A 26,809-nucleotide genomic window follows, 5' to 3' on the forward strand; every position below is an offset into this window, starting at 1 on the left:
AATTTTTCTTGACATTTCAGGTTCTACATTCAGCTCTTTTCACATTTGATTTAATAGAAAGTGTTCTGGCCCGAGTAGAAGAACTCATCGAAGTGAAAATAAAAACCATAACATAACATAAATATTGGCGGTCAAATGAAGCACTTGATGTCCTAAATCCAGTGGGTTTTTAATGCTTGCAATACATTAAGACGTTAGTCATTATGACTTTACTTGAAAGAGACATTATGAAGCTTTAAACAAGTCTGTTGAAGAATTATTTATAAAAGGCTGTTAGAATACTTGCAACTGATGTTCTTTACATGTCTTTACTGTAGAATATGATTAATGGAAATAGACAATGTACTAATTTCAACAAAATATCCCAAGTTACCCTCTCATTGAGTTTGCTGCAGTTTTGCTAGAGTTGGAAATTGCATCTGCTTGGCATAAGATAATTATATTTTATTAACCTTTGGAGATGAGAGGATGTTTTTGGTGTGTAGAAATACCCTTATGTTTGCATTACCTAGAACCCAATAATAATGTTTGGAAAGTTTTGAGATCCGCAGATGTGTAAATACTAGTTATTATTACTGCAATTAATATTGCCAACCATACTTCTAGATTAATAAAGACTGACTGTGAATCAGGACTGTCCATACTGGAGATCTGAGCATAGGGATTTGAGGACAAGGGGAAGCCATGCTTCGAAAACAAGATAAGTTTAGAACTTTCCACAGTGAAAGGTAATATACATAAACAAGACAGGAAGCATATTTTTTGTAAAGAGAAACAAGAATGCAATTCAGTGCAAAAGTTGTTAATGCATAATATGGTCTAAAATATATGGAACTTGGGGGAATCTACGCTAGGATCATTTCGATTATTCTTATCCTCCCTAACTATGAAGAAGCTCCCAAAGAGGTGTTTAAATGTTTTGGAAAATAACATCACTTTGCAATCAAGCTGAAGGTAAGGCACTTGCTTTTTAATGATGTTTTATTTAAATTGCCCAAATTGTAAAAACAAAACATATATAGGATTTAAAAAAAATCCCTTAACTTTTCTCCAAGTTAGCAAATTTGGTATAACTCACACTATATAGCATTGAATATCACAATAAATGTTATGTAAATTTTCAGTTAATGCATTAATTATATACACAAATATTTTTAAACTGACCATTTTTTGTACAGTTGCTGTATTTTTTTTGAACAGACAAGAAAAGCATTTGTATTTTGTTTAGAAATGTAACTCCAGAAGTTTTGAATAAATCGAATTGGTACTAAGTTAGTTACAATCCAACTGGATCTTGTGAAGCATTTTCCAAACTGGACTCTGGTCTATGATCTGGGCTTTTGCCATTAGCATTCTGTAACGAATGTTGTCTATGTGTGGTTTGCAGGTGATCTTAAAAGGAAAAAAGAAATATGTGATACTACTTACAAATATTTTGATTAAAAGAGAATTAGATAGTTTGGGTAAAGAAATACTGAATCATTTAGTCTTAATATAGTACAACTGGAAATTACGAAGAGACTGAGACCAGATTCTCTAAACTGGATATCTGGGGGTGAGGGATAAACAAAGGTAACCGGGCAAGCTGCATTGGGGTGCCAGGTTGATCCTAAAGCACAACTTAAAGCAGCTGTGGGACTGCTTTGTTCACATTCTAATAACATCCCACAAGGGGTGTCAAGGTCCCTTCCCCACTCTAGACTTTAGAGTACAGATATGAGGACCTGCATGTGAACTCCTAAACTGAATTACCAGCTTAGATCTGGTTTTGCTGCCACCGCTCCCAAATACTAGCTCCCTTCCCTAGATAGTCTTGAGAGACTTCTTCACCAAGTTCCTGGTGAACACCGATCCAACTCCTTGGATCTTAACACAAGGAGAATTTAACCATCCCCCCTCCTTTCCCCCACCAATTTCTGGTGAGTCCAGTCCCCTTGGATCTTAAAACAAGGAAAAATCAATCAGGTTCTTAAAAAGAAGGCTTTTAATTAAAGAAAGAAAGGTAAAAATCATCTCTGTAAAATTAGGATGGAAAATAACTTTACAGGGTAATCAGATTCATAGAGCCCAGAGGAACCCCCTCTAGCCTTTGGTTCAAAGCTACAGCAAACAGAGGTAAATCCTCTTAGCAAAAAGGAACATTTACAAGTTGAGAAAATAAAGATAAAACTAACACGCCTTGCTTGGCTGTTACGTACAAGTTTGAAATATGAGACTGGTTCAGAAAGATTTGGAGAGCATGGATTGATGTTTGGTCCCTCTTAGTCCCAAGAGCAAACAACCCCAAAAACAAAGAGCACAAAAACAAAAGCCTTCCCTTCACCAAAATTTGAAAGTATCTTGTCCCCTTATTGGTTCTTTGGGTCAGGTGTCAGCCAGGTTACCTGAGCTTCTTAACCCTTTACAGGTAAAAGGATTTTCGTGTCTCTGGCCAGGAGGGATTTTATAGTATTGTACACAGGAGGGCTGTTCCCTTCTCTTTATAGTTATGACAAGGGGTTGTTACAGCTGCCAAAGATAGGCTAAATATTGTTGCTCCCTGGCCACCCCTCCTGCACTGGGGACAGGGAGGAGTGAAATGGCAGTCATTATGCATGTTGTACTTCAGCTGGCATTCCCCAGATGGGGGAATCTTGAGGTAGCTTATTCAACTGGCTTGTGATTGCTTTGCACTGGCAAACTAGTGCAAGTTGACCCCAGCAGGGGCCAGGTTCTGGCCTTAAGATTTAGAATTATATTTTCATGGCCATAAATAGATCTGGGACTCATGCTAACATCCCTTACATGGAACTCCCATTGAAGTCATTGAGACATTAGTGCAGATCAAGTGCAGGAGAGTTTCAAATGTATAGGATCAGCAGTAGGCTGAATTAGGATATGGTGCAGAACAAATTTCACAAAAAGCTAGAGGTCTGACGTACAGTGGTTACTATTAAGATGTCAACATGAGATGCCACAGTTGTTTTATAGACTCTAGAATAGAAAATAATTGCATTATTTTATGCCAGAATATTGTAACTTGGTAAATGCTAATTTTTTATACAGTGACCACTTATGAAAAGGATAAAATGCAAACTAATATCTGGTTTGTGCTATTCCTTTTATTTTTGTTACATTATTGGAGTGCTGTTCATACTCTTATAATTAACGTTGACTCAACATTTCTGTAGAAAAATCGTTAAATAATTCCTGCATATGCATTAATCTTTTCAAAGAAAATTCTTGTTTACTTAAGCATGTAGGATGTGTGGCAGTTGCACAGATATAAAGAACACAAATGGCTCTGTTGTAGTTGGTAGTCTATAGAATAGAGTTATACAAGTAAATCTATTATTGATTGACATCCACAAGCTGCTATAGTCTTTAGGTTAATAATTTACTTTAAGAAGACCTTCAATATATACAGCCTGATTTTGATTTCATGCTAGTTTTACGGTAATAAATGAATGGAGTCACTCCTGATTTACAGTGGCAAGTGAGAGCAGAATTAGGTCCTAGAGCTTGGTCATTCATCTTTATAGATGCTAATAAGACCCTTTAAAGCTATTGTTGATAATAGTTTGAAACAAACATTTGAACTACAACATCAGACTTTGGCTTGGGTTCTTAGAACAGTAGGTATTGTTGGGACTCTGATCAATGTAACAGTTAAGGACAAAAAATTTATTTTGTGATTCATTGTTTTTATTAATGTATTTTTTAAAGAAACTTTCATGGGTAATATTTGTTAATATATACCGCAAGACTTACCTTTGCTATACTTAGCATGAGTTTAACTGTTTCAGCAGTGTTATGAACTGGAATTACACGTAAATTACTGCCCAGGAATCTGCACATCAGAATAACCATGATTACATTTAAAAAATATATTTACAGTACACTACAGCTTAAGGCTGAAAAACCCCTCTCACATTATCAGAATAATATTTCTCCATCCAAGCATTTCCCACAATTCTGGATGTCTTGGCTACCGTCCTCTCTCTGCATCTCATGGAGGCAGTATTTTGGCACCACATGGTCTGGCCATATCTCTTCTGCTCCTGCTTGCTGCCAGATTCTCTGCCTCCACAGCAGCAGTCAGTGGCAGCTTCTTTGCCTCCTGCCCTTACTACTTCTATTTTAACTTTTCTGCCTAGTTTTTTGGGCAGTGGGGAGCATTCCCCTTTCTCCTTAGGTCAGTTAACCTCTGGGGGGTGGTTAATTGTCCCTGAGCTTTCACTGCAGCATCTCCCTGCTTGCTCCTCTGCACTTCTTTCCTACCAAACTTTTGTTTCATAACCATCGCTATATCTCACTACTTCCCAGATGTCCAGAATTGTAGGAGATGCTGGGCTGCAGAAAAGAAAATTTCTTACCAATAATTCCCTTCCTGCTAGCAGCATCTCCCACAACTCTACCCATCCTGGTATGGGTCATGAGTCAAGGGTCAGATATTAAGTGGAATTGTTACCACATGACTGTTGTCCTTGGTCTAATGTGCATAAGTACTTCATTATCTCTGGAACATTTTTTAATGATTATATGCAAATTTTACAGTTTGCGAATAATTTATCTGGCAGCAAACAGAAGCACAGGGTGTGTGTCCAGACCATGTGGCACCATAACACTGATCTGCCTCTGTGAGCTATAGAGAGAGGAGCAGCCCAGATGTCCAGAATTGTGGGAGATATTGCTACCAGAAAGGAAATTATCAGTAAGAAATTTTCCAATCCTACTTCCTACACTCCCCAGCAGTGCATGCAGAGAGTTTGGGATTATTATTATTATTTTTTTAAAGGCAAATGGAGGGTTGACACTATTCTTACACCCCCCTCCCCCCCCGGCACCTCTTCTTCCTGTATTTTATGAGGTGTTACAGGAGAGAAGCTCCCTTCTTTCTCTGGAATGCTTAGTGACAGAGCCCCAAGCCCTGTTCCACTTTGGTTGAGACCAAGCTCCTTCAGCATTTATGTGCACAGGAAGGATTGAGACTGTAAGCACTGCTTTGCCATGCCATTTGCAGAATTAGTTTTAACTCTCAAAATGCCAGTAGGCAAGTGGATTTGTTGAGGATGGTGGTAGATTACAGTCAGGTGTCCGAAAACACTGAGCAAAAGGAATCGGTTTAAATCTAAACTCCCATACCTTGTTACCACACTATCCAGACAGAACGAGCTACCTGTCAGTTATACACAAAACAAGAGGATAATCCTGATAAAAATTTCACTTTAAACACACAAAAGTTTATGAAGGGGCAGGAAATTTGCAGTGCTTCTGTCTGCAATATCTATTCTAGGGATAAATGGGACTTTAGTATTTCACCCCTCTCAATCCACCACTTCTGATAAGTAGTACATCCAATGACATCTTTACAACAGGGTCTGTTATAGGTTTTAGTTACTCAAGCTGGAATTTAGCAGTGAAATGGAGGCAAGAAGGTTTAGAAACCTAAACTTCTAGAAACACTTGCACAGATTTTGCTTTCCAGAATAGTGCTAAAATACTCTAGAGACTATGTCTACACTAGAGACCTTACAGCGGCACAGCTGTACCCACCGACACAACTGTGCTGCTGTAAGATCTCTTGTGTAGCCTCTCTATGCCGACGGGAGAGAGCTCTCCTGCTGATATAATTAGACCACCCACAACAAGCAGCAGCAGCTATGTCAGCAGAAGAGGCTGGGGGGAGGGATAGCTCAGTGGTTTGAGCATTGGCCTGCTAAACCCACGGTTGTGAGTTCAGTCCTTGAGGAGGCCACTTAGGGATCTGGGACAAAAATTGATCCTGCTAGTGAACGTAGGGGGCTGGACTCAATAACCTTTCAAGGTCCCTTCCAGTTCTAGGAGATTGGTATATCTCCAATTATTACCTTTATTACCCACCAACATAGCGCTATGCACACTACCACTTATGCTGGCGAAACTTATGTTGCTCAGGGGGGTGTTTTTTCCCACCCTGAGTGACATAAGTTTAGCCAATGTAAGTGGTAGTGTAGACATGGCCTAAATGTGAAGAATCAGGGTGACATGGGATAAGAATGCTTTAGAATAATCAAAGGTTTAATCCAAATAAGTAGCCAGCTGTTCAGATACTTATGGCTCCTGTGACCCTCCTTGTGACTATGAGTAAGTTTTAAAAACTGGTGAACAAACATTTGTTAAATATTTCTTTATGCAGACAAGACTTGTTACAGGGGGAAGTTGTGGTTTTTTAGAAATTAAAGAAAAATAGCAAAATTTTCCAGTCAGTGTTACAAACTTAGAAAAAAGAATAACTAAATATATTACGTAGCACTGAAGTGATTGAAGAACGTATTACTTGTCATGCTTTCAAGAGTGTCCCATGCTGTCAGGTTGACTGTGACATGTCAAAATAATTCTGATAGCATTGTTTTGCACATTCTCTGTTAATAAGACAAGCCAATGTTACAAACATTAGCCTCTGGCTAATTTTCCACTAGATGAGCAAAATCAAATTCACCTGTGTGACGATTTGAGAAATCTGTCTGTAGCACTTATGAATTCTGGTTGATATTATGAAGTTGTTACTATGTAAAATTGCTGTATCATGGAATGCCTCTAGGTCTGTGTATCCAGACCAAGAATAAGAGCAGATTGTTAAGGACTATCAGCATCTAAATAAGTCTTACTTGGGAAGAACAGAGGAGTTACTGCATACTGGGAGAAACTAGTTCTCCAACTTCCCTCACTAGTTTTTTTTGTTTGTTTGTTTTTTGGGTGGGGGGTGTTGGGTGTGTGTGTGTCTGGCAGTTGGAGAGTGGGAAATCCAAAATACAGGATGAAGAAGCCAAAGTGTTGAGGGCAGCCTCTAAAAACCATAGCGGGTGAAGACACACAGGCAAGAGGAAGGGGATGGATTAGCCTAGGTGAGATAAGGGTCCATATTTCAGAATGCAAGCCATGCATTGCAGCAGAAGGATTCTAGATGCCCCTGACAGCTCTGACCCCAGCCCAAAGAGTGCTCTGGAGTGGTGAGGAAACAGACAGGGAAATGCATATACAGTTTATTATTTTTGTATAGAGGTGAGTATTTCTCATGTGATTAGGTAAAAAGCAATGGTGTTAAAATCCTGTGCAAAGTGTCTGTGTGTTTTATATGTTACACTGTAGGCCCAGGAGACCCACACAGCTAAAGTTCTGGGATGGGGTGAATTTAAATTCTGGGTGGAAGTCTAAGGGCTTAGCACCAATGGCAAATTTAGAGTTAGTGGGTCCCTGTGCGCAGCTTTATTTCCCCCCCCCCCCCCCCGCTCCCTTGGAACATTCTCTTATCCCCCCACCCGTTTTTCATTCTTTTTTTCCTTCATCCTCCTCCTATATTATAAGTAATGGAAAGTAAATGAAAATAAAACAAGGTACCTTGGTTGGGGTGCAGGGGTCGGGCTTTGGGAGGGAGTTTACGTGCTGGGTGCGGGCTCTGGGCTGGGGCTTTGGGTATGGGAGGGGTGAGGGATCAGACTCTGGGAGAAAGTTTGTGTGTGAGCTCTGGGCTGGGGCAGGAGGTTAGGGTGTTGGAGGAGGGCAGGGAGGCAGCGCTTACCTTGGGCGGTGCGGCTCCCAAAGCAACTGGTGCACACACTCCTTTGGCAGCGGCTCATCCATGTGGGGCAGGAGCAGGGGCTCTCCATGCGCCGCTGCCCTCAGATGCTGCCCGTGCAGCTTCCATTGCTTCAGTTCCTGGGCAATGGGAGCTGTGGAGTCACACACACACACACGTGGGGCCACAGGGCTGCTGCTTCCGGGAGCAGCGCAGTGCAGAGGGCAGGAGGCAGAGCAGGCAGGGAGCCGCCTTAGCTCTGCAGCTGGCATGTCTCTGTGCGTCCCTTTGAGGGGAGGGCGGCAGCGGGTCTCCATGTGCTGGCAGGGGCAGTGCATGGCGGCGCCGCCTCCCCCTCCACCAGGGGTGCACAGAGACATGCCAGCAGCCAGCTGCTTCAGGGAGCAGCGTGGGTCACCGGCCACGGCATGCAGGTAGCCTGCCTGCCTGAGCCCTGTTGCGCCACTGGCCGGGACTCAGGGGGAGGTTGTCAGATGAGATTTGTCCTGCATTTTGTGGGACCTCCCCTGTTGGGGGCCCCATGCCACCGCACAGCTTGTTTCATGGTAAATTGGCTCCTGCTTAGCACTGTTTCTAAGGACTGGGTAATGAGCTGTGAGGTTGCAGCTCTCAGGAGGGGGATACTAGACAGAGGCTCTGAACCCTGAGCATGTGCCTAGGAACCCTAAGACAGAGACAGTGCCTTGGCTCTGTTGAGACTCTGGAGGCTTAAAACACCTGAGGATTCAGCCGTTGGATCACTTCACAGCAGTCTGGCAAGTGTCCAGCTTGGCAGGACCTTTGAAAATCTGTATATAGGACCTTTGTGCAAATATTCATTAATATTACATCTCATTATTCTTTAGTAATAAAAATACTGATCCAATTAAAGACATACCTTTTCTGTATCCTGAACATTAAATCCCATTCTTTTGGTCCATGCAAGGCAGCTGACAAAAGCAAAAAACTATTCCGATGAATGTTTATAAACTTCTCAGTTCTTCCTAAAAACAGTTCTCCTCCTGTCTTAAATAAGTCTTGTGTGTCTGCCAATAGAAATGCAATGCCTAGAGAAGAAATTGATTACAATGTAAGCTCAGTTTGTTACTTCAAGCTAGTAATGAGGTTTAGTCTTCTAACTACCAAGTCATCAATAAGCAGAACTCCCAACTCAAGCATTACTTTAGAAGGCAAAGGAATATAAAATGTGAGTCAATTCACTACCTTGGCAGTAATGTGCAAGCCAGTGGGGATGGCCAGAAGGAAATAATGTCACAAATTGAACAGCAGCAGCTGCAGTCACCAGCTTCAGATTTGGTCATCAAAAATCTACAATTTAAGACCAAACTACAAGTTTTCAACTTAAATGTTATTTCCATATTAACATATGGATGGGAAATCTTGAAATCCACAAACGATAGAGACAAATTCTAGGTATTTAATGGGATGAATTTATAACAATTGCCAAGATTAGTGCAACTTCAACAAACCTTTATCTCTAAAGTTATGCAGAAAAGAAGCTAGAAATATGTGGGGAACAGCTTAAGAACAAGGAGCATCTGCAATGGCAGATGTGCCATTGGGCACCTGAAGGAACACGCAAAAGGGGCCAACTGAAAGAATCCCTTTGTCAAACAGTCCTCAGACAGGGAAACTTGTGAGACTTAGCAACATGCAGGACATGGAAAGAGCAGCTCAGGTTAGACAGGTGTGGTGGAAACTTATCCATGCCCCATGCAATGTTGATGGCAAAGGCTTCAGATTCAGAATAAGCAGAACTGTTTTGCCTAAATGTCACTTTAGTGGTTTAAGGTGCTGTTCTATTCTGAAAAGCAACTGTAGAAATAGTAATGTGGGGTTTCATGTTTGTTGCCTCAGTGATTTCCTGGTCAAATTGGCTCATTTTACAGAGAATTTTTTTTTATAACTGCTAGCTCAGCAAATTTGACTTAGAAGATTAAGGTCAAGCTAGTTTTCTTTTCACACATTGTCACCAGTAGTAAAAGTTCTGCTGGCTGAATTACGCTTTAGTGATATTTGTGCAGTGATATTGTCTCAGCTAGATTCACTCAGGTGTGACTGGAATTCAGTAAACAATTTGATTATTGCACAGAAGGAATAGAATCCAACTCAGGTCACTCTTAGATGAATGGCTTAAGTAAAGCTAATAAGATTAAATAACAGCAGATTTAAAAAAAAATCACAAAAATCATTAGGTACACATAAGGGGCTGTTCTATCAAGTAAGATGACATTTTATATAGTCACTTTTCAGAGTACAACTGCACTTTAATGCAATAACTAGTATCTGATTTCTATTCACAGCCCCTCCTCTCCTCACTTCCACTCTTTTCTAATGGCCTTTTGAAAAAGAAAATACCTTGGCACTTTCACGTCCACCATTCCAAACTGTCTGACATTTCTGCAATGCAGCTTTTGTACAGTTTCTTAGGTCTGCTCTGTGCTACTGCAAGAGGATCTGCTCCTATACCCCATTAGAATTTCTGGTGAGTTCTTTAAGAAATATGTACTGCAATTCAATTTACTGTACCAGAAAGAGAAAAAATCATGGATCCATTTTCCACCGAATCTGAATATCGAACTCTGTGGTGTTGACTCTGTAGAGATTCTGAAATTTCATGACTCTAAATAAATGTAAAAAATGTGTTTTAAAACATGCTTCCAATCATATCAATTGGACTCTTAAAACAGAGTCTGACTGTTAAAAGGTCTTTAGTACCTTTAGTTTAGAAAATATTTTTACTCCAGTAGCAGTAATGACTTTAAACATTTTAATTTAACTTTTGCGTAATTGATGAGAATATGAAATATTTGCATAGCTGCAACAATGATTTAGGTGTGAAATAATGGGGTGACAATCTTCTAATGTTTTTTACCTCTTCCAGCCAGTCTACATTCATTTTGTTACAGGAAACACTTGCATAATACACAAGGAAACTTCACAAACAACATTTTACAGTCAAATCTTTGTTTTTAAAAAGGGATGCACAGAAGGAAGATTTGCAGACAGTAGAAATGTACACACTAGATGTTTGCCTGCCTGCAATTAAGTAGACTGGTTTGAACGAATCAATATGGATGTCAGCATTTGACTTGAAGGACAGATAGATCAGAAAAAACTGCTCTGGACAACATCCTTACCACGGGAGCTTCATGGCAGAATACAAACTGCTTAGGAAAGCAAGATGACAACACTCTGCAACAATGTCATCTGAAGAATGGGGTGGACTTGTACATATTTTTCAACCTGCAGGTTGAATTTTCTAGTGTTCTAGAAAAAAAATCTCAAACAATCGCACACATTCTGGACTGACTTCAGTCTCCTCAAGAGTCTGAATTGTAAACCAAAAATTGTGCACTCATATTTGAATCTCTTAACTTATTACTGTAATCTATCCAAAGTATTAATACTGTATAATGGAAGAGATAAAGTCTTCAGGGGGGATTTTAGAAGACGACAACATCCTTGCTGGAATGACTTACATTGATCAGCTGAAAAAAAAATCCATATAATAGTATCAGTGCAATATAAAAAGAAAGACATGGGTTAGGAAAATATTTAACTCACAACAGCAGGTGGCAGAAATACTGAACTGATACCAAACATGAAGGGAAATGGCATAAGAAAAAAACATGAAGAAAAAGGTAGGTCTATGGTAGCAGCAGGTTTACCAGGTAAGTGACACACATTTTCCTATATCTGTTATATACTTTAGCATTGCATAAAATATTTTCCTGTTATAAAATCTTGGAAATCCTTGACAGTTGGTTCAATATTAGTGAATCAGTTGCTGCAGTTGATCTGAGGAGCCAATTTTCTAATGTGTCGGGGATGCTGCACCTGTTCTTCTTCGAGTGATTGCTCCTATCCATTCCAATGTAGGTGTGTGCGCGCCGCACGTGCACAGCTCTCCGGAACATTTTTACCCTAGCAACTCCGGCGGGCCGGCTGGCGCCCCCTGGAGTGGCACCTCTATGGCGCCTGTTATATACCCCAGCCGGCCCGTCCGCTCCTCAGTTCCTTCTTACCGCCCGTGACGGCCAGTTGGAACAGTGGAGTGCTCCCTTACCTCCACAGCCCTAGCGTTTCTCCATCTCTTACTGTATATAGTTCGTTAGTTAGTTTGATAGTTGTATAGTTTTATAGTTAGTTAGGTATAATAGTGTAAATAGGGAATTAGAGGGGTTAGCCCCTCTTCTTCCGCACCCGGTGCGGGCTTATGCCCGGGGCACCGGGATTCAAGCCCTGCGCGGCTTGCCAGCGGCACATGCCGGTGAGTGACCCGCACGATTCGTGCCTTCGCTGCCTTGGGGAGGCACACAGAACAGACAAGTGCCCGATCTGCGTGGCCTTCAAACCCCGGACGAGAAAGGAGCGGGACTCACGCCTTAAACAGTTGCTAATGGAGGCTTCGCTCCAGCCTCTGGCGCCAACTCCATCGGCGCCGAAGCCCTCCTCGGCGAGCAGCACACCGGCAGCACCGAGCCGCTCCGGTGCCGAGGCTCCTCGACACCCGGCACCGAAGTCCCGGCACCGCTCCCTCTCCCCAGGAAGGAAGCACAAGGTGCCGAAGGCGGTCTCTTCTAAACATCCACAGAGACCGCTAGCCCAGCCGCCTCCGACACAAGCGGTACAGGCTGAGGCAGTGCACAGGCAGTGCACGGTGCCGTCAACTCCGGTACCCACCGAGGTAGAGCTGCGGATCCCGTCCACGCTGGAGGCGTTTGTGACGGCGAGGGAGCTAATCGAGCTCGCGGAAGCTCCAAGCCCCCGGCCCCCGGCACCGCTGGTGCGGGCACTCAAGTCAGTGGGCAAACCAATGATGATGCGGCCTCCTTCCCCTGACAAGCGAGACGGACGCTCTAGGATTCGGTCTTGATCCCGGTCCTACTCTCGGAGGCGGTCCCGATCCAGAGCTCGATCAACATCGCGACGCCGCACCCCGTCTCGGCACCGCTCGCATTTGCTGCACCGGTCGTACTCCCGGCACCGGTCGTACTCCCGGCAACGGTCCCGGTCACCGAGTCACCGGCACCGCAAACGGTCCGGCTCCAGTGACCGCTTTCGGCACCGAGACTCCCGGAGCCGCTCCCGACGCCGCCGATCGCCGTCGAGATCGAGCTCCCGGCACCGCCGGTCGAGCTCCCGGCGCCGTCGGTCGAGCTCCCGGCGCCGCGCCGCACGCAGGTCCCGCTCTCCGGTTAGGTCACGTGATGACCGTCACCGACCTTCAACACCTGCTGGACACCTGACGCAGGTTTCGGCTGGGCATTCAGGAACCGCCTCAGCTCCTCCCTGGCCCTCGCGTGAGCCCTCCATCGCTTCCCCTGAGGGCAGCGCAGTGGACTTCAGGGCAGCGTCTTAAGGACGGGACCTTGGATCCCAACACTGGGGATTTTGGGTTCCCTGGGCCCAACACGAGCAAGGGCCTTCCCTGCCGCCGAGGCAGGCGCCTGCGGGGCGCTCAGTGCCGGAGGCCACGGTTAGCAGGCCCCCCCCCGTCTCCACAGGAACAGGCTAACTTGCCACCAGGCCCGGCACCGGGGCCAGAGTCCATGGCGCCTGACTGCCCAGGAGCGGGGCAGACATCCGAGGAGGTGCTGCCGGGCCGCTCCTCGTCCTCCTCACCTGACGAGGCGGTGGCGGGGGCATCAACATCTGAACCTCCGCCTATTGACCTGAAGGTGCATCAGGACCTTCTCCGCCGTGTGGCAAAGGCCATGAATCTGCCCGTTGAGGAGGTCACGGAGGACGATGACCCTATAACAGATGTTGTGGGTTCGGACGCCCCAGTGCGGGTGGCATTACCCTTTATCCGCACTATTCAGCGGAACAATATGACAATCTGGCAGTCGCCCTCCTCAGTCCCCCCCACGGTGCGAGGGGTGGAGAGAAAATACTCTGTCCCGCCCAAGGGCTATGAGCACTTCTATGTGCACCCCACCCCGGACTCTCTAGTGGTCCAATCGGTAAATGACCGGGAGAGGCATGGACAGCCGGCCGCTGCGCCAAAATCAAAGGAGTCGCGGCGCATGGACCTGCTGGGGCGAAAAATTTATTCAGCGGGTGGCCTTCAGCTTCACATAGCGAACCAGATGGCGCTCCTGTCCAGGTACACTTTCAACATCTTAGGGTGCCTGGGAAAATTTTTGGAGCTGACCCCGCAAGACTCCCGCCAGGAATTCTCGGCGCTCCTGGACGAGGGCAGGACGGCCTCCAGGACCCTAATTCGGGCAGCCTTGGACTCCGCTGACTCGGTGGCCAGAACTATGGCGTCTGGAATAACCATGCGGCGCATTGCCTGGCTGCAATCCTCCACCTTGCCCCCGGAGGTACAATACACCCTCCAGGACCTCCCGTTCGATGCACAGGGTCTCTTCTCAGAAAAGACGGACTCGAGAATTCAGACCCTGAAGGACGGGAGGATTGCTATCCGGACGCTCGGCATGCACACGCCGGCCACCCAGAGACGGCCTTTCCGGCAGCAGCCCTACCGGCCCTTCACCCAGGCCAGGTCTAAGCCATTTAACAATTGCCGGACGGCCCCCTACCGCCGCAGGCCGTCGGGGGGTAGGCGTAACCAGACCCAGGGCCCCTCCAAGGCCCCTCAGGGCCCGAAACCGGCCTTTTGACGGGACACCTGAGGACGGCCCGCCACTCTCCCCCCAGGATCCATCCCTATTATTTTCAAACCGCCTTTCCCGCTTCCTCCAGGCGTGGTGCTCTATAACATCCGACAGCTGGGTCCTCAACACCATCCAGCACGGCTACCGCCTGCAGTTTGTTTCGCCCCCTCCCTCCCACCCACCTTCCCCGTCCCTCTTCAGGGACCCCTCTCACGAGCAAGTCCTCCTACAAGAGGTCCAGACTCTGTTGAGCGTGGGTGCTATAGAGGAGGTGCCTCGCAGCAGGCGGGGCAGGGGATTCTATTCCAGATACTTTCTCATCCCCAAGGCGAAAGGAGGTCTTCGTCCCATCTTGGACCTCCGGGAGCTCAACAGACACCTGTGCAAGCTCAGGTTTCGTATGGTGACCCTGGGGACCATCATTCCTTCCTTGGATCCGGGAGACTGGTTTGCCGCCCTCGACATGAAGGATGCATACTTTCATGTGGCAATTTACCCCCCCCCCCCACAGACGCTACCTGCGCTTCGTGGTCAACGAAGCTCACTACCAGTTTGCGGTGCTGCCCTTCGGCCTTTCCACCGCACCGAGGGTGTTCACGAAGTGTATGGCAGTCGTAGCCGCAGCCCTCTGCCGTCGTCGGATACATGTGTACCCGTATCTCGACGACTGGCTGATTCGTGGTCGTTCCCAAGAACTGGTAGCAGCTCAGGTGACCGAAACCCGGTATCTGTTCCGTTCACTAGGCCTCCTTATCAATACCGAGAAGTCCAGCCTGACTCCAGCACAAAGGGTGGAGTTCATAGGAGCGGTGCTCGACTCCAATCTAGCCAGAGCCTGTCTCCCTCGTCCTCGGCACGAGACAATGGTCTCGCTCACACGGGCCCTGCAGACCTTCCCTTTAACGACGGTGCGATCCTGCCTGCGCCTGCTGGGGCACATGGCGGCGTGCACGTTTGTGACCGCGAACGCAAGGCTGCGGCTTCGCCCGTTCCAGATGTGGCTGTCATCGGTGTACCGCCCCCACCGCGACAGCATAGACATGGTGGTTACAGTTACGAAGCCCACTCTCCAGTCGCTCTCCTGGTGGCTGGATCCGGAGGTTGTCTGCGCAGGGGTCCCGTTCCGCCCTCCTCGCCCGTCGGTCACCCTGACCACAGACGCCTCGGCACTCGGCTGGGGTGCTCACATAGGCGACCTGCACACCCAGGGTCTCTGGTCGGCCCAGGAGCTCTCCCTCCACATCAACGTCCGGGAGTTGAGAGCGATCCGCTTGGCGTGTCTCGCCTTTCGGGCCCACCTCCAGGACCGCTCTGTAGCGGTGTACACGGACAACACTACAGCAATGTTTTACGTAAACAAGCAGGGCGGAGCCCGATCCTCCCCGCTCTGCAGAGAAGCGATGCTCCTATGGGACCTTTGCGTGACCCACTCGATTCGCCTCGAAGCGTTTTTTCTGCCGGGGGTGCAGAACACGTTGGCAGACCATCTCAGCAGGTCGTTCGCCTCCCACGAGTGGTCCCTTCACCCGGATGTGGCTTATACAATCTTCCAGAAGTGGGGGTTTCCCCAGATAGACCTGTTCGCCTCCAGGGTCAACAGGAAGTGCACCAGGTTCTGCTCGTACCAAGGTCGAGCTCCGGGCTCCCTTTCAGATGCGTTCCTCCTGACGTGGACGGGTCCCCTCCTCTACGCGTTTCCCCCGTTTCCACTCGTCCACCGAGTGTTACTCAAGCTTCGGAGGGACAGGGCCCGCGTAATACTCGTCGCTCCGGCCTGGCCGAGACAGCACTGGTACACCCTGCTGCTCGAGCTGTCAGTTCGGGATCCCATTCCCCTTCCGTTATGGCCAGACCTCATCACTCAGGACCTCGGCAGGCTTTGTCACCCGAACCTGCAGTCGCTGCATCTTTCAGCTTGGTTCCTGAGTGGTTGACCGACGCAGAGAGGGGTTGTTCGTCGGCGGTGCAACAAGTCCTGCTCGAAAGTAGAAAGCCTTCGACGCGCTCTACCTACCTCGCGAAGTGGAAACGCTTCGCGCTCTGGTGCGACCAGCGAGGTCTTAACCCATTCTTGGTCCCCATCTCGACCATCCTCGACTACCTCTGGTACCTGAAAGGTCAAGGTCTTGCGATCTCTTCCCTGAAGGTGCACTTGGCGGCTCTGTCGGCCTTTCGGCCCGTCATCGAAGGTCGGTCTGTCTTCTCTCACCCGATGGTTGCCCGCTTCCTTAAAGGTCTAGACCGTCTGTACCCGCCGGTACGTCCTCCTGCCCCGACCTGGGATTTGAACCTCGTTCTGGCCCAGATGATGGGACCGCCCTTCGAGCCCCTGGCCACATGCTCTCTGCTTTATCTCACCTGGAAGACGGCCTTTCTCATGGCAATTACATCCGCCAGACGAGTCTCAGAACTCCGCGCCCTGATGGCCGGGCCCCCGTATACCGTCTTCCATGCGGATAAGGTGCAGCTTCGACCGCACCCGGCCTTCCTCCCCAAGGTGGTGTCGGCCTTCCACCTCAACCAGGAGATCTTCCTCCTGGTCTTCTTCCCGAAGCCGCACGCCTCACCTCGTGAGCAGCAGCTCCACACCCTGGACGTCCGCAGGGCCCTCACTTTCTACATTGACCGGACGAAGCCCTTCCGGCGTTCGACCCAGTTGTTTGTGGCAATCGCCGACCGCATGAAAGGCGAGCTGGTATCCTCGCAGCGGATTTCATCCTGGGTGACGTCATGTATACGAACATGCTACGAGCTTGCTCGCGTCCCCCCATGCCACCTCACCGCTCATTCGACCAGAGCGCACGCTTCTTCGGCCGCCTTCCTGGCCCATGTCCCCATCCAGGACATCTGTCGGGCGGCCACCTGGTCTTCGGTACACACCTTCGCTGCCCACTACGCGTTGGTGCAACAGTCTCGAGACGATGCAGCCTTTGGCTCAGCGGTCCTACACTCGGCCACGTCTCACTCCAACCCCACCGCCTAGGTAAGGCTTGGGAATCACCTACATTGGAATGCATAGGAGCAATCACTCGAAGAAGAAAAGACGGTTACTCACCGTAGTAACTGTTGTTCTTCGAGATGTGTTGCTCCTATCCATTCCAGACCCGCCCTCCTTCCCCACTGTCGGAGTAGCCGGCAAGAAGGAACTGAGGAGCGGACGGGCCGGCTGGGGTATATAACAGGCGCCATAGAGGCGCCACTCCAGGGGGCGCCAGCCGGCCCGCCGGAGTTGCTAGGGTAAAAATGTTCCGGAGAGCCGTGCACGCGCGGCGCGCACACCTACATTGGAATGGATAGGAGCAACACATCTCGAAGAACAACAGTTACTACGGTGAGTAACCGTCTTTTCCCTCAAAGCCCCACTCCCACCCCACCTCCTCCTACCCTCACTCTGCCCCCATTCTCCCCCACCCGACCTCTTCTCACTTTGTTGTACCCACACCCCCACACATGTCCTGCCCTCACTCCTCCCTAGGATGACCAGATAGCAAGTGTGAAAAATCGGGACAGAGTGTGGGGGTAATAGGCGCCTATATCAGAAAAAGCCCTGAATATTGCGACTGTCTGTATAAAATCGGGACATCTGGTCACTCTACTTCTCTCCTTCTCCCAGCGCTTCCTGAGCTGATCATGGCAGGCGGGAGGCACTGGGCGGCAGGGGGAGGCACTGATTGGCATGGCTGCCAGAGGGTGGGAGGTGCTGTGGGGAGGGGAAGGAGCTGATTAGGGGGACTGCTGGTGAGTGGGTGCTCCAGCCTCAGAGCATCCACGAAGCTGGTGCCTATGCAGTTCACCAATAACTGGTATACAGTACCTGGAGAGCTGAACTCATGATAACTGTTGTGATCCATCTTGCCTTTTCCTGCCCACCACTTTCTGCCATTGTCACAGGAGTCATTAATACTTCTGCAATGAAATCTCTGGTAAAACTTTCCAAAAAGCTTAAAGAAAACTAGCAACAGAGAGAGAGAGAGAGAACAGAAATGTCAACCACCAAGTGAAGAGAGCACAGCTGTAATAAAGGACACTCATTAATGGTGCTTGGTCAAGGCACCAGGGGTGCGTAAAGACCCCAACTGAAATCAGGGCCACAGTGCATGCCCTGGGCATTTACAAACACAGGGTAAGAGATAATTCCGGCTCTGAAGAGCTTACACTCTAAATCCACAAGGCAGACCATGGGTGGGAGAAAGAGCTACAAGCAGATTATTGGGAGCTGAAGCACAGAGAGATCAGCTGACTTGCCCAAGGTCATGTATAAAGTCTGTGGCAGAGCCACCTGCCCAAAGATTTCACAATCCAAAATCTAATGTGTTAGCTTTGAACTAACAATTTTTTTAAAAAAAAATCAGTTCATATTACTGTATTACTGTTTTGGAGAAATGTTCTTACAAGTCATATAAATATTCTGTATCTGCCCAAGTGTGGTTGTTAATAAACACTGTAAATATTGTTCCCAAAGGAATCTGTTGTATCTATGACAGTTTTCTTGTTACAACTGTCCTACCATTCAAATGGCTGAGGTGAGAAAGACTAAAGAGAACTCTGCTTTGAAACATGTCAGCAGCGTTTCTAACAAGCCAGTTTCCTTCCAAAACCTATGGAGAGGTTCACTGACTTGGCAAAAGTCCCAGTGAAATGCTGGCAGAGCCTGGCTTAGAATTTAGGATTTCCTGATGTTTTATAAAATAATTACACAGCAGGGAGTGTAGCAGGGCTAAGTATGCTTCCTTCACATGACACAACAGGGAGTGAGACCATCATGAAATGATTCAGTGGATAAATTTTTCAAAAGTGCCTACATTCTTTAGGGACTGAAATCCCATTTTCAAAAGGCAGTTTTGCCATTTTGGGCCATTTTCACATAGGTGCTTTTGAAGGTGTTACCTCAGGTCTCCCCCGTGGCACAGTGCATCTCACTAAGCTTCTGAGCTGACCCATCGCCCTTGTTCGTATTTGTATTTTTGAAAGCTATGTCTAGGTCATGCCCTCTTCACCTGGGGTAACTTTACACAGCTGGGAGGAGGTTGAGGGGCCTAGGCAGCCACATCAGGAAGCCCTGAATCCTCCAGCCTAGCTCTGCCATCAATCTGCTGTGATACTTTTGCCAGTCACTGAACCGCTCTGTGCCTCAGCTCCCACCTGTGAAAAGGGGATGAGGCTGTTGCTCTACCTCACAGGAGGGTTGTGAGGCCTGCTTTGTAAAGCTGTGGGTAAGCTCAACCCGGTCCCATGTGAGGCCTGGTATCAGGCTACCTTTGGGGATGTTTCTACCTTTCCCAGTTAGAGGCCACCCTCATCAGGTCTTCTATTTTAAAGAACACAACAAGGCACAGACCACAGCCCCCTGTGAGGCCTCCTAGCCACCCCTCCCCCCCAACACTGTGCCTGTCAGAAGGCACTCGGAAGGCGGGACTTGGGTGTCTAAGGCAGCTCGAGATTGGCTGGCACTCCATGTGCGGAGGCGTCAGATGAGTCAGTGCTGTGGGCCCACTGTTCGAGCAAGAACTAGCTCACGGGTCTGTCCAGGGGAGGCAGAGGAAGAAAGGGATTAACTGGAATTTTGAGCTTTCTAGCCCCTCAGGTTATGACCTAACTAATTCTGCCCTTTTGAAAGGCCCGGCTTTGTGGCTGCTACTGAAGCAAGTGGAAATGTAGCAGGCAGAATTTGGGCCTGTGTTTGAGGGCTCCTCCCTCCTTTTGGTACCACAGCCACTGGCCCCTGGACCAAGTCATGGAGTAACTTGAGACTTTCCTCTCAGGTGACATGCCCCAATTCAAACCCAACGTCCCTCTGTGATTCGGGAAGTTCAAAAGAAAAAGCAAATAAACTGCAATTATTTTATTACCAGGAAGATAATCTCTACCTGTGAAACAGGAAAATGGTGGAGCTCAAGAACACAACTGTTTCTCTGCACTCTGTCTGGACTCTACTCCTGTCTCTTCTGTTCAATATTGTTTTCTGATGGAGGGGCCTGCGGCCCTGGGTGAGGCACCACTGGAAATCCTGAGACTTTGGAAGCCACTCTAATAATTTCTCTATAAACCCAAGTCTCAGTCTGAAAGTCTGTGGCCAAACAGGTATGAATCCATGAGCTGCTTGACAGATACGAAGAATTGCTGATTGCAGGCAGACACATAGGGGAGCCCTCAAAAATACAAAGCATTAAACTGGACAAAATGATGAAATTCAAAAATAATTTAAATTTTCTCCAGATCAGGGAAAACAAAGAAAAAAATTACAACAACCAACCCCTGCTGTTACTGCTGTGATGGCATGTTCCAAATATTTTCTCTATGAGCCTTTAATGTTAAAGCATAGGGCAGCATCTTGTCTGCAGAGAGAAGCAGTCTGAGAATGCTGGTACATCCTTTGTTGTGACTATAGGATGTATATCAGTGCTTTGGAGAGGGAGGAGCCAGAGGCCAATAAAGGTAGGAACAACAAACAAGTATTATTGGGCCCAGCCCCTGTCTATGGATAATAAATGAATGTGTACACTCATTTGTGTAAAGACACCAGTACATTTTTTACTGCAACATGGACTGCTGAGACTCTGTGCAGAATAATTTCAAATTAATGAAAGGTGAACTGCACATTTAAAAAAAAATAGCTCTGTGCTGAATAGGCCAGATGAAATAACCCAGCAAAGAGAGGCATTCAGCACCTTAGCCATTTCTCCCCTTCTATTCCAGGCAAATAAGCAGTCATCTTGGAGTGCCAGCTTCTTTCTGTTCAGTCAGATGCACCAGCTAATGTTGAAGGGGGCTGGAGTCTGCAGTCTGCCTTAGGGAGTAAGTCAAGTCCATATTTTTTTAATACTGAAGATATTAAAGTATTTTAAATACTTTATATTTTACAGGGATTAAAATAAGGGGGAATAAAATTAGACTTCCTACCCCTGTGCATGGAGGTAGGCTCCAGTGCTCTTTTGGCTGGGTATGATGGTACCAATAGAATGCTAGGCAATATCTTGTGACACACCCATGGACACTATACACAGAGCCTGCATGTCTTTCCCCATCTTGATTGCTAAATATATATTTTAAGTGTGTTTATGGAATAATGAAGGGAACTTTATGATACAGATTGAGAATCTAGCTAGTCGTTTATATATTGACATAGTGCTGGTTTAGACTTTGTGTGCCCTTGTTCTGAAGTTAGTATAAATCTAAATAAAGGGTACCATTTAATTCAAGTACTGGTGCTATATTTAGGGTGCATAGCAGTGATTTCTTTTTGTTGAAGTGAATCTACCAAATTTGTAACAAGAGCTTCCCCTGAACTAAGATTTTGGAACTTGTCTAAACACAGATGTGACTTATATGAGTTATCACCTTTTGGGGATGGGGAACCCCAACAGATCACAAGGTACAAATGTTAGCAGGTAAGTAGAGGAATAAAGATTAGCTGCTTACTTGTAACTTCCTTTGTTTGTGGAATATTGCTAGGAATGTTTGGCATGTTATTTATTTCTCTTTGAATGTTGAAAATGATAGGTTTTGTTCTGGGTAGTTTTAGGCTCTCTTGAAGCCAGCAGGTGCCAGGGTCTGGCTTTGTACACAACAATGAAGTGTTTTTCCCTGAGATTCTAACATTTTATTACTATGGTAGAGGGTCTGGCTGTAGTAAAATTATATCTAAAGTGTACTGAAGCTGCAATACACAGTAGGCTCATAATGCCCTATGAGAGGCAGCAAGGTGCAGCGGATAGGACACTAGTTTAGAAATCAGTAGATCTGTATTCTATTCCCAGTTCTACCAGTGGTTTGCTTTGTGAGCTTTGGCACATCACAACCTCTTCAACCTAGATCCACACATGGGGTTAGGCATTGCAATGCTGAGCAATGTAGCAACTAGAAAAATCATAGGAACAGCACTGCAATCCACAAAGCCTGAATGGGGTGAGATAGGAGCCTTAGGATGCAATCCACAAACAGCCAACAAGCTAGGTGGGGAGCTGCCTAAACTAGCCAATAGAAGATGCTGATAGCAGGGGTGTGGGCTAAGCCCCTCTCCTTTCACAGATTAGCAGCCAAGTCCAAGCTGCAGGGAAGCACCTATCTGTGCTTAGCAATCCATGAATGGGAACCCCTCTCAGAGTCAGGAGGCTTAGACATCTAAACAGCTTCTTACAGGAATGAGATGGATGCCTGCCTCACTCCACCTAAAACTGCGACAGTGGTGGAAAAGGAGCTTTTAGCTCAGTGGTTGGAGCACTCACTTGGGATGTGGTAAACCCACGGTCAATTCCCCTTTCTGCTTGAGGGGAAGAAAGTATTTGAACAGGGCCATTCCCCACCCCCTTAGGAGGGTGCTCTAACCACTGGCTCCTGTTGAAGCTGTTCCACTGTGGACAAATACTTAGAAAGTAATTGGGTCAGAAAGAGAAAAACAGAATGACTCTGTATGTTGGTGGTTAGGACATCTATATGGGAGGTGGAAGACCCGGGGTCCAGTGCCCCGCGTCCAAGCATTCTTTCCTTATTTATCCACAGTGCAATAACTTTTGCAGGAGAGATTGTAGGAAGCCCACATCAGAATATCCCAGTGGTTAGAGCACTCAGATGCTCTTTTCCCTGCTCAGAGAGAGGGGGGAATTGAACCTGGGTCTCTCACACAGGTGACTGCTCTAACCACTGAGCTAAAATTTGTACAGTAGACACCTTTTCTTCCTCTCCCCAGATTTTGAATGCGACCCAGTGTGGTAGGTGTGCTCAAAGGCAACCTACCAGAAGAGGTCCTACACATGAGATAGGTAAGTGAACACCTTTTTTTCCCCCCTGTTTGTGGACTGCTCTGGGGCTCAGGTGGGAGAAGGGTGTCTGAACACCTAGAGTGAGAGTAGAAAGCAAACCCAGAAGCAGAATCATAATCAGCTAGGGGACTTTTATCCTTAACATTTAGGAGCTGAGTAAACTTATGTACCTATAGCACTTGGCAAGAGTTTTGTGGATTGCAGTGGAGCCTAAAACTGGGACTTAGGTGCCTAAGCACCTTTGTGAATCCTACCCTTTATGTTCAGTTTCCCCATCTGGAAGAAGAGGATAATAATGCTTATCTTCTTTTGTTGAGTGCTTTGAGATCTCCAGCTGCAAAGCACTTAAGAGCTCAGAGTTATTGCACCAGCTCAACTCTGGCTGGTTTTCCTCACTAACTTTACAGTAATAGTTTTAATTCACCTTGCATTACTGCTGTGTATCAGAATCTCTCAACTTCAAGTGCCAGAAAGTTATAACGAAAAATTAATTGCCTATACTACTGTGTGCTATGTTGCTGGACTTCAAATCTGAAGCATAAAAATCAATGAAAAATACATTAGTAAATACGCAGTATCACACTTCCATGTTCAGTGAAGAATGGAAGGCTGTGCAAGAATAGATTGTTTTTTCTAATGAAACAGCCTGGTCCTACTTCTCCCAAGAGATTTCAGACATCTATGATTTTGTTTTCACGTTCTAAGCTCTGTAATGGCTGTAATTTAAAGTCTTTTTAGAAGCCTTGTGTTTGCTAAAACTTAAAAGGGAAGGGGATAGAGAAGAGAACTTAGGCTTTTCTATCCAGTATTTTCCCCCAGCTCTTCTGCATTCTAGGCAGCTCTGGTCTTCACAGTCTAATGTGTTGCAAGAAACCCTCCCCCCAGACAAGAGACTAGGATTGATCCAGGTTTACACAGGCAGCACTTTTAGCAGATAGAAGAAACTCAGTCTGTTGCCCTCATTATTTAAATAACAAACCAAGGTCAAAATGTAACTTCCGTGTCTTATTTATGGATCTTTAACAGTTATCTCACAGGGATATTATGAAGCTTCAAGTAATGGTATAAATGCCTAAAATTATGACCCTTGCATACCTGCATTGTCATTTTTAAAAGCTCATCCATTGATATGCTGCAGCATTACCACAGTCAGGTAAAAATATGTTCCTTTTTGCATGATAATTAAGAACAATCCTCATTTCCTTCTTCACCATCTCATTCATCTTAAAATTATAAAACTTCCCCAAATGAGTATGAAAATTTATGATCCCCTATTTTAAAGTAGTAAAAGCCAATCTGCCATCAATTTTTTTTAAACCAAGATAGGATACTTTTTTCTTTGTCAAGTTAATTCCAAGTACTTTTCAATCCTAATTAATTGGTAATGATGAAAAGCTTATTATTTCTAACTCTAAAATAATTCTGGCCTTTCATCTCAGCAGCCAAGAGGAACTGAATTTTTTCAGGTCAAAACTAGATACAGGTTTTCACAAAAATATTTTCAGCTGAGTCTGGGGGTAGATTCTTGTATTTATTAGTGAAAAGAATAATGATTACACTCCAGATCTTATCTAAGTTTCCTCTAAAGCCCCTTTACCATGATATCTATTCATAATTTTACTCAAGCAAGACTTCAAGTCAAGGGAACTAGATTTTTTTAATGTAAATGTACAGTACTGTATGTAAGCATTGCTGCATCTGGCCCTAGGTTAGTGTTGTTTAGATTTAGAAATTTCATTTTCTAGTGGCTCTTAGCACAAAGATACTGGATACATCTTGCTAAAGTTTACATTTCAGACACCACCTTTTTACCCTAGGGATACAAGCCTCTGACAAAAGTAAATAACTACATAAAAATATTCAGTTTCACAACTGGCTAGGCGAGAAAGCAAAACATACTAGCAAATAATCAATCTTATGTCACACTTCAGTAATATCAGTATTCTTGAGAAAGAACATTGCTAAAATGCCTGCACTGGATTATTAAGGATACTGTTTAGGATTTAAGAGTCCAACTGAGTCAGTAGGGCAGATAGAGATTTTATTGATTTGGGGTCCTACATGGCAACTCATCTCAGGTAAACCTTTAGGAAGCCTTCAGAAGGGACAGAAAATTGCTCAAAATATGACAGTCCTCAGCAGCTGTACTGTATTATATATGCAAACCATGGCAGCACAAACTACAAAATAGCCAAGGGTATTGCCTGCATTATCAATCTAAAAATGAGCGGGCCAGTCAGTTTAGAAAAAATACATAAGCTCAGTGTGATGATCAGTATTTGTTGAGATACTAAAAAGTATAACACTGCAGTTCCCTGGGTGCAACTATTAAATTAACCGCTACCATGAACTATATATTAAACCCATGCAGACATGAGAGATACAAATAGCACATTTAAACGCTGACTTGCAACCGGGTTTGAGTATTGGGCGGAGGACATATTTGCACTAATTTAGTGATATGAAGTAGGATACCTCCCTATAAATGGTAAAGGATTGTTTAAACAAACAGAGACTCAGACAAAGGAAATGTGACTAGCCTGGACAGTGAAGGCCTCAAGAAGGCTGTTACCTGTCCTGGTAGCCTCACATACTTCTAGTATATTGCCCAAGAGTCAGAGTTTAAGGCCAGAAGGGACCACTAGAATATCTAGTTGGCCCTTCCATATATCACAGGCAACCAACACCACCCAGCACCCCCCCACAAAAACTAAACCCAACAACTGAAATGAGAGTAAAGTATTATAGCCCACATGCCAAAATTGGTTTTGAGGAATGAAGTGATAATTAGACTTTGGGGCTAAATCCTTCCCCACATCATACCTATGCCAAGCCTGAGTAGCCAGGCTTGATGTGAGAGGATGGGAGCAATGCAAAGGGTAAAGAGAGGAGCAGTCCTTCATCCCCTCCAGTTTACAGAGCCACTTCTTGACTGTTGTTGTAGTCCTGAGACTACTGTAGCCCCTGCTACTCCTGGGCCTTACTATGCAGGAGAGAAGAAAGGGCAATTGCTATTTGATCCAAGCAATGGTGGCTTCACTGCCCTTAATCCAGCTCCTTCCTTGAACCCCAAGCCTTCAGGAACATGCAAGGCACCCCCTGAATAGACTTCCCAAATCTTGCCTCACTTGCCCATCAGAACTGCATTGCATGTGGGGCCTACTCCTTAGAACATAGGAAAAAGCACAAATGTGAATGTTTAGAGAACATTCAACTCTCACTGAACTTTGTAGACCGATTTGGGTGTTTTACGAGGGTGGAAAATGCACCATGTTCTGAGTGGAATGTACACGCAGATTAAGAAGCTATTTCAAGCTGTGCATCTGAAGTCATTTGAGGAGCTGCAGTTCAACTAAGGTTGTGGATTCTTTGAAACTTGTGGATTTAACAGAGGCATACACTGACTGGTTCCTCTGAACAGACTCACACTGTCGATTAGACAAGTGAAAAGAAAACTGATTTTGGAAAAATTATTTTAAGCTTCCCTTTACAGAGAATAATTGGACACAAACCCTGAAGTGCAGATACGGTCATTTTATTGGTAACACTTGGCTCTGCTCTTGGAGGCTTTTTCATGTTGTGCCAGGCCTACCTTTGTATCTCTCATCAGTTCCAGCCTCTCACCCACCAGGTTGGATTCCCCCATTTAGGGAAGACTGTAGTGGAGGAGAGAGCCAGTTCATGCCTAGCTACTGATCAAATCACCTCTAGGAACAGAGCTGAGAACCCCTTCCTACTTCTGTCAAATGGCTCTTGGAGCTTCTACTCTCAGCTATGATGGTGATCATGATATAAATGATTAGATAAACTAGATTAAATAGCTTTGCACTATTTAGTCAAGATACTCCCCATAGCAGTGCTTTCTC

General features: G+C 45.9%; 2 protein-coding genes and 1 long non-coding RNA gene across 11 annotated transcripts in view; 2 read left to right on the top strand and 1 right to left on the bottom strand.

Moving 5' to 3' along the window:
• Positions 1 to 1,271, top strand: part of GLMN (glomulin, FKBP associated protein) — a 37,699-nt gene extending 36,428 nt beyond the window's left edge. For all 6 annotated transcript variants that reach the window (XM_039484070.1, XM_039484072.1, XM_039484069.1 and 3 more), the window contains one exon: positions 21 to 1,271. In XM_039484070.1, coding sequence (XP_039340004.1) covers positions 21 to 116 — 96 coding nt within the window. In that variant the 3' untranslated portion in view covers positions 117 to 1,271. The remainder of the gene's footprint in view (positions 1 to 20) is intronic.
• On the bottom strand, positions 1,266 to 19,516 carry C8H1orf146 (chromosome 8 C1orf146 homolog). 4 transcript variants are annotated; one of them, XM_039484074.1, is made up of 6 exons: positions 19,459 to 19,516; positions 17,999 to 18,136; positions 10,088 to 10,181; positions 8,436 to 8,604; positions 3,751 to 3,829; positions 1,266 to 1,392 (listed from the first exon to the last, which is right to left on the bottom strand). In XM_039484074.1, the coding sequence occupies exons 2-6, from the start codon at positions 18,080 to 18,082 to the stop codon at positions 1,273 to 1,275; spliced, it is 546 nt and encodes a 181-aa protein (XP_039340008.1). In that variant the 5' UTR covers positions 18,083 to 18,136; positions 19,459 to 19,516; the 3' UTR covers positions 1,266 to 1,272. The 4 variants fall into 4 exon arrangements, with proteins under 4 accessions (XP_039340008.1, XP_039340010.1, XP_039340011.1 ...); XM_039484076.1 differs by having other exon boundaries at positions 17,999 to 18,090; positions 19,459 to 19,511; XM_039484077.1 differs by lacking the exon at positions 19,459 to 19,516 and adding an exon at positions 19,182 to 19,254 and having other exon boundaries at positions 17,999 to 18,090.
• Positions 19,517 to 19,713: 197 nt separating this feature from the next.
• Positions 19,714 to 26,809, top strand: part of LOC120370371 — a 61,707-nt gene continuing 54,611 nt past the window's right edge. The window contains exons 1-3 of the long non-coding RNA XR_005583717.1: positions 19,714 to 20,265; positions 20,881 to 20,979; positions 22,871 to 22,943. This is a non-coding gene — a long non-coding RNA (uncharacterized LOC120370371). The remainder of the gene's footprint in view (positions 20,266 to 20,880; positions 20,980 to 22,870; positions 22,944 to 26,809) is intronic.

Source organism: Mauremys reevesii, linkage group 8 (genome assembly GCF_016161935.1).
Source record: "Mauremys reevesii isolate NIE-2019 linkage group 8, ASM1616193v1, whole genome shotgun sequence".
NCBI classification, from domain to species: domain Eukaryota; kingdom Metazoa; phylum Chordata; order Testudines; family Geoemydidae; genus Mauremys; species Mauremys reevesii.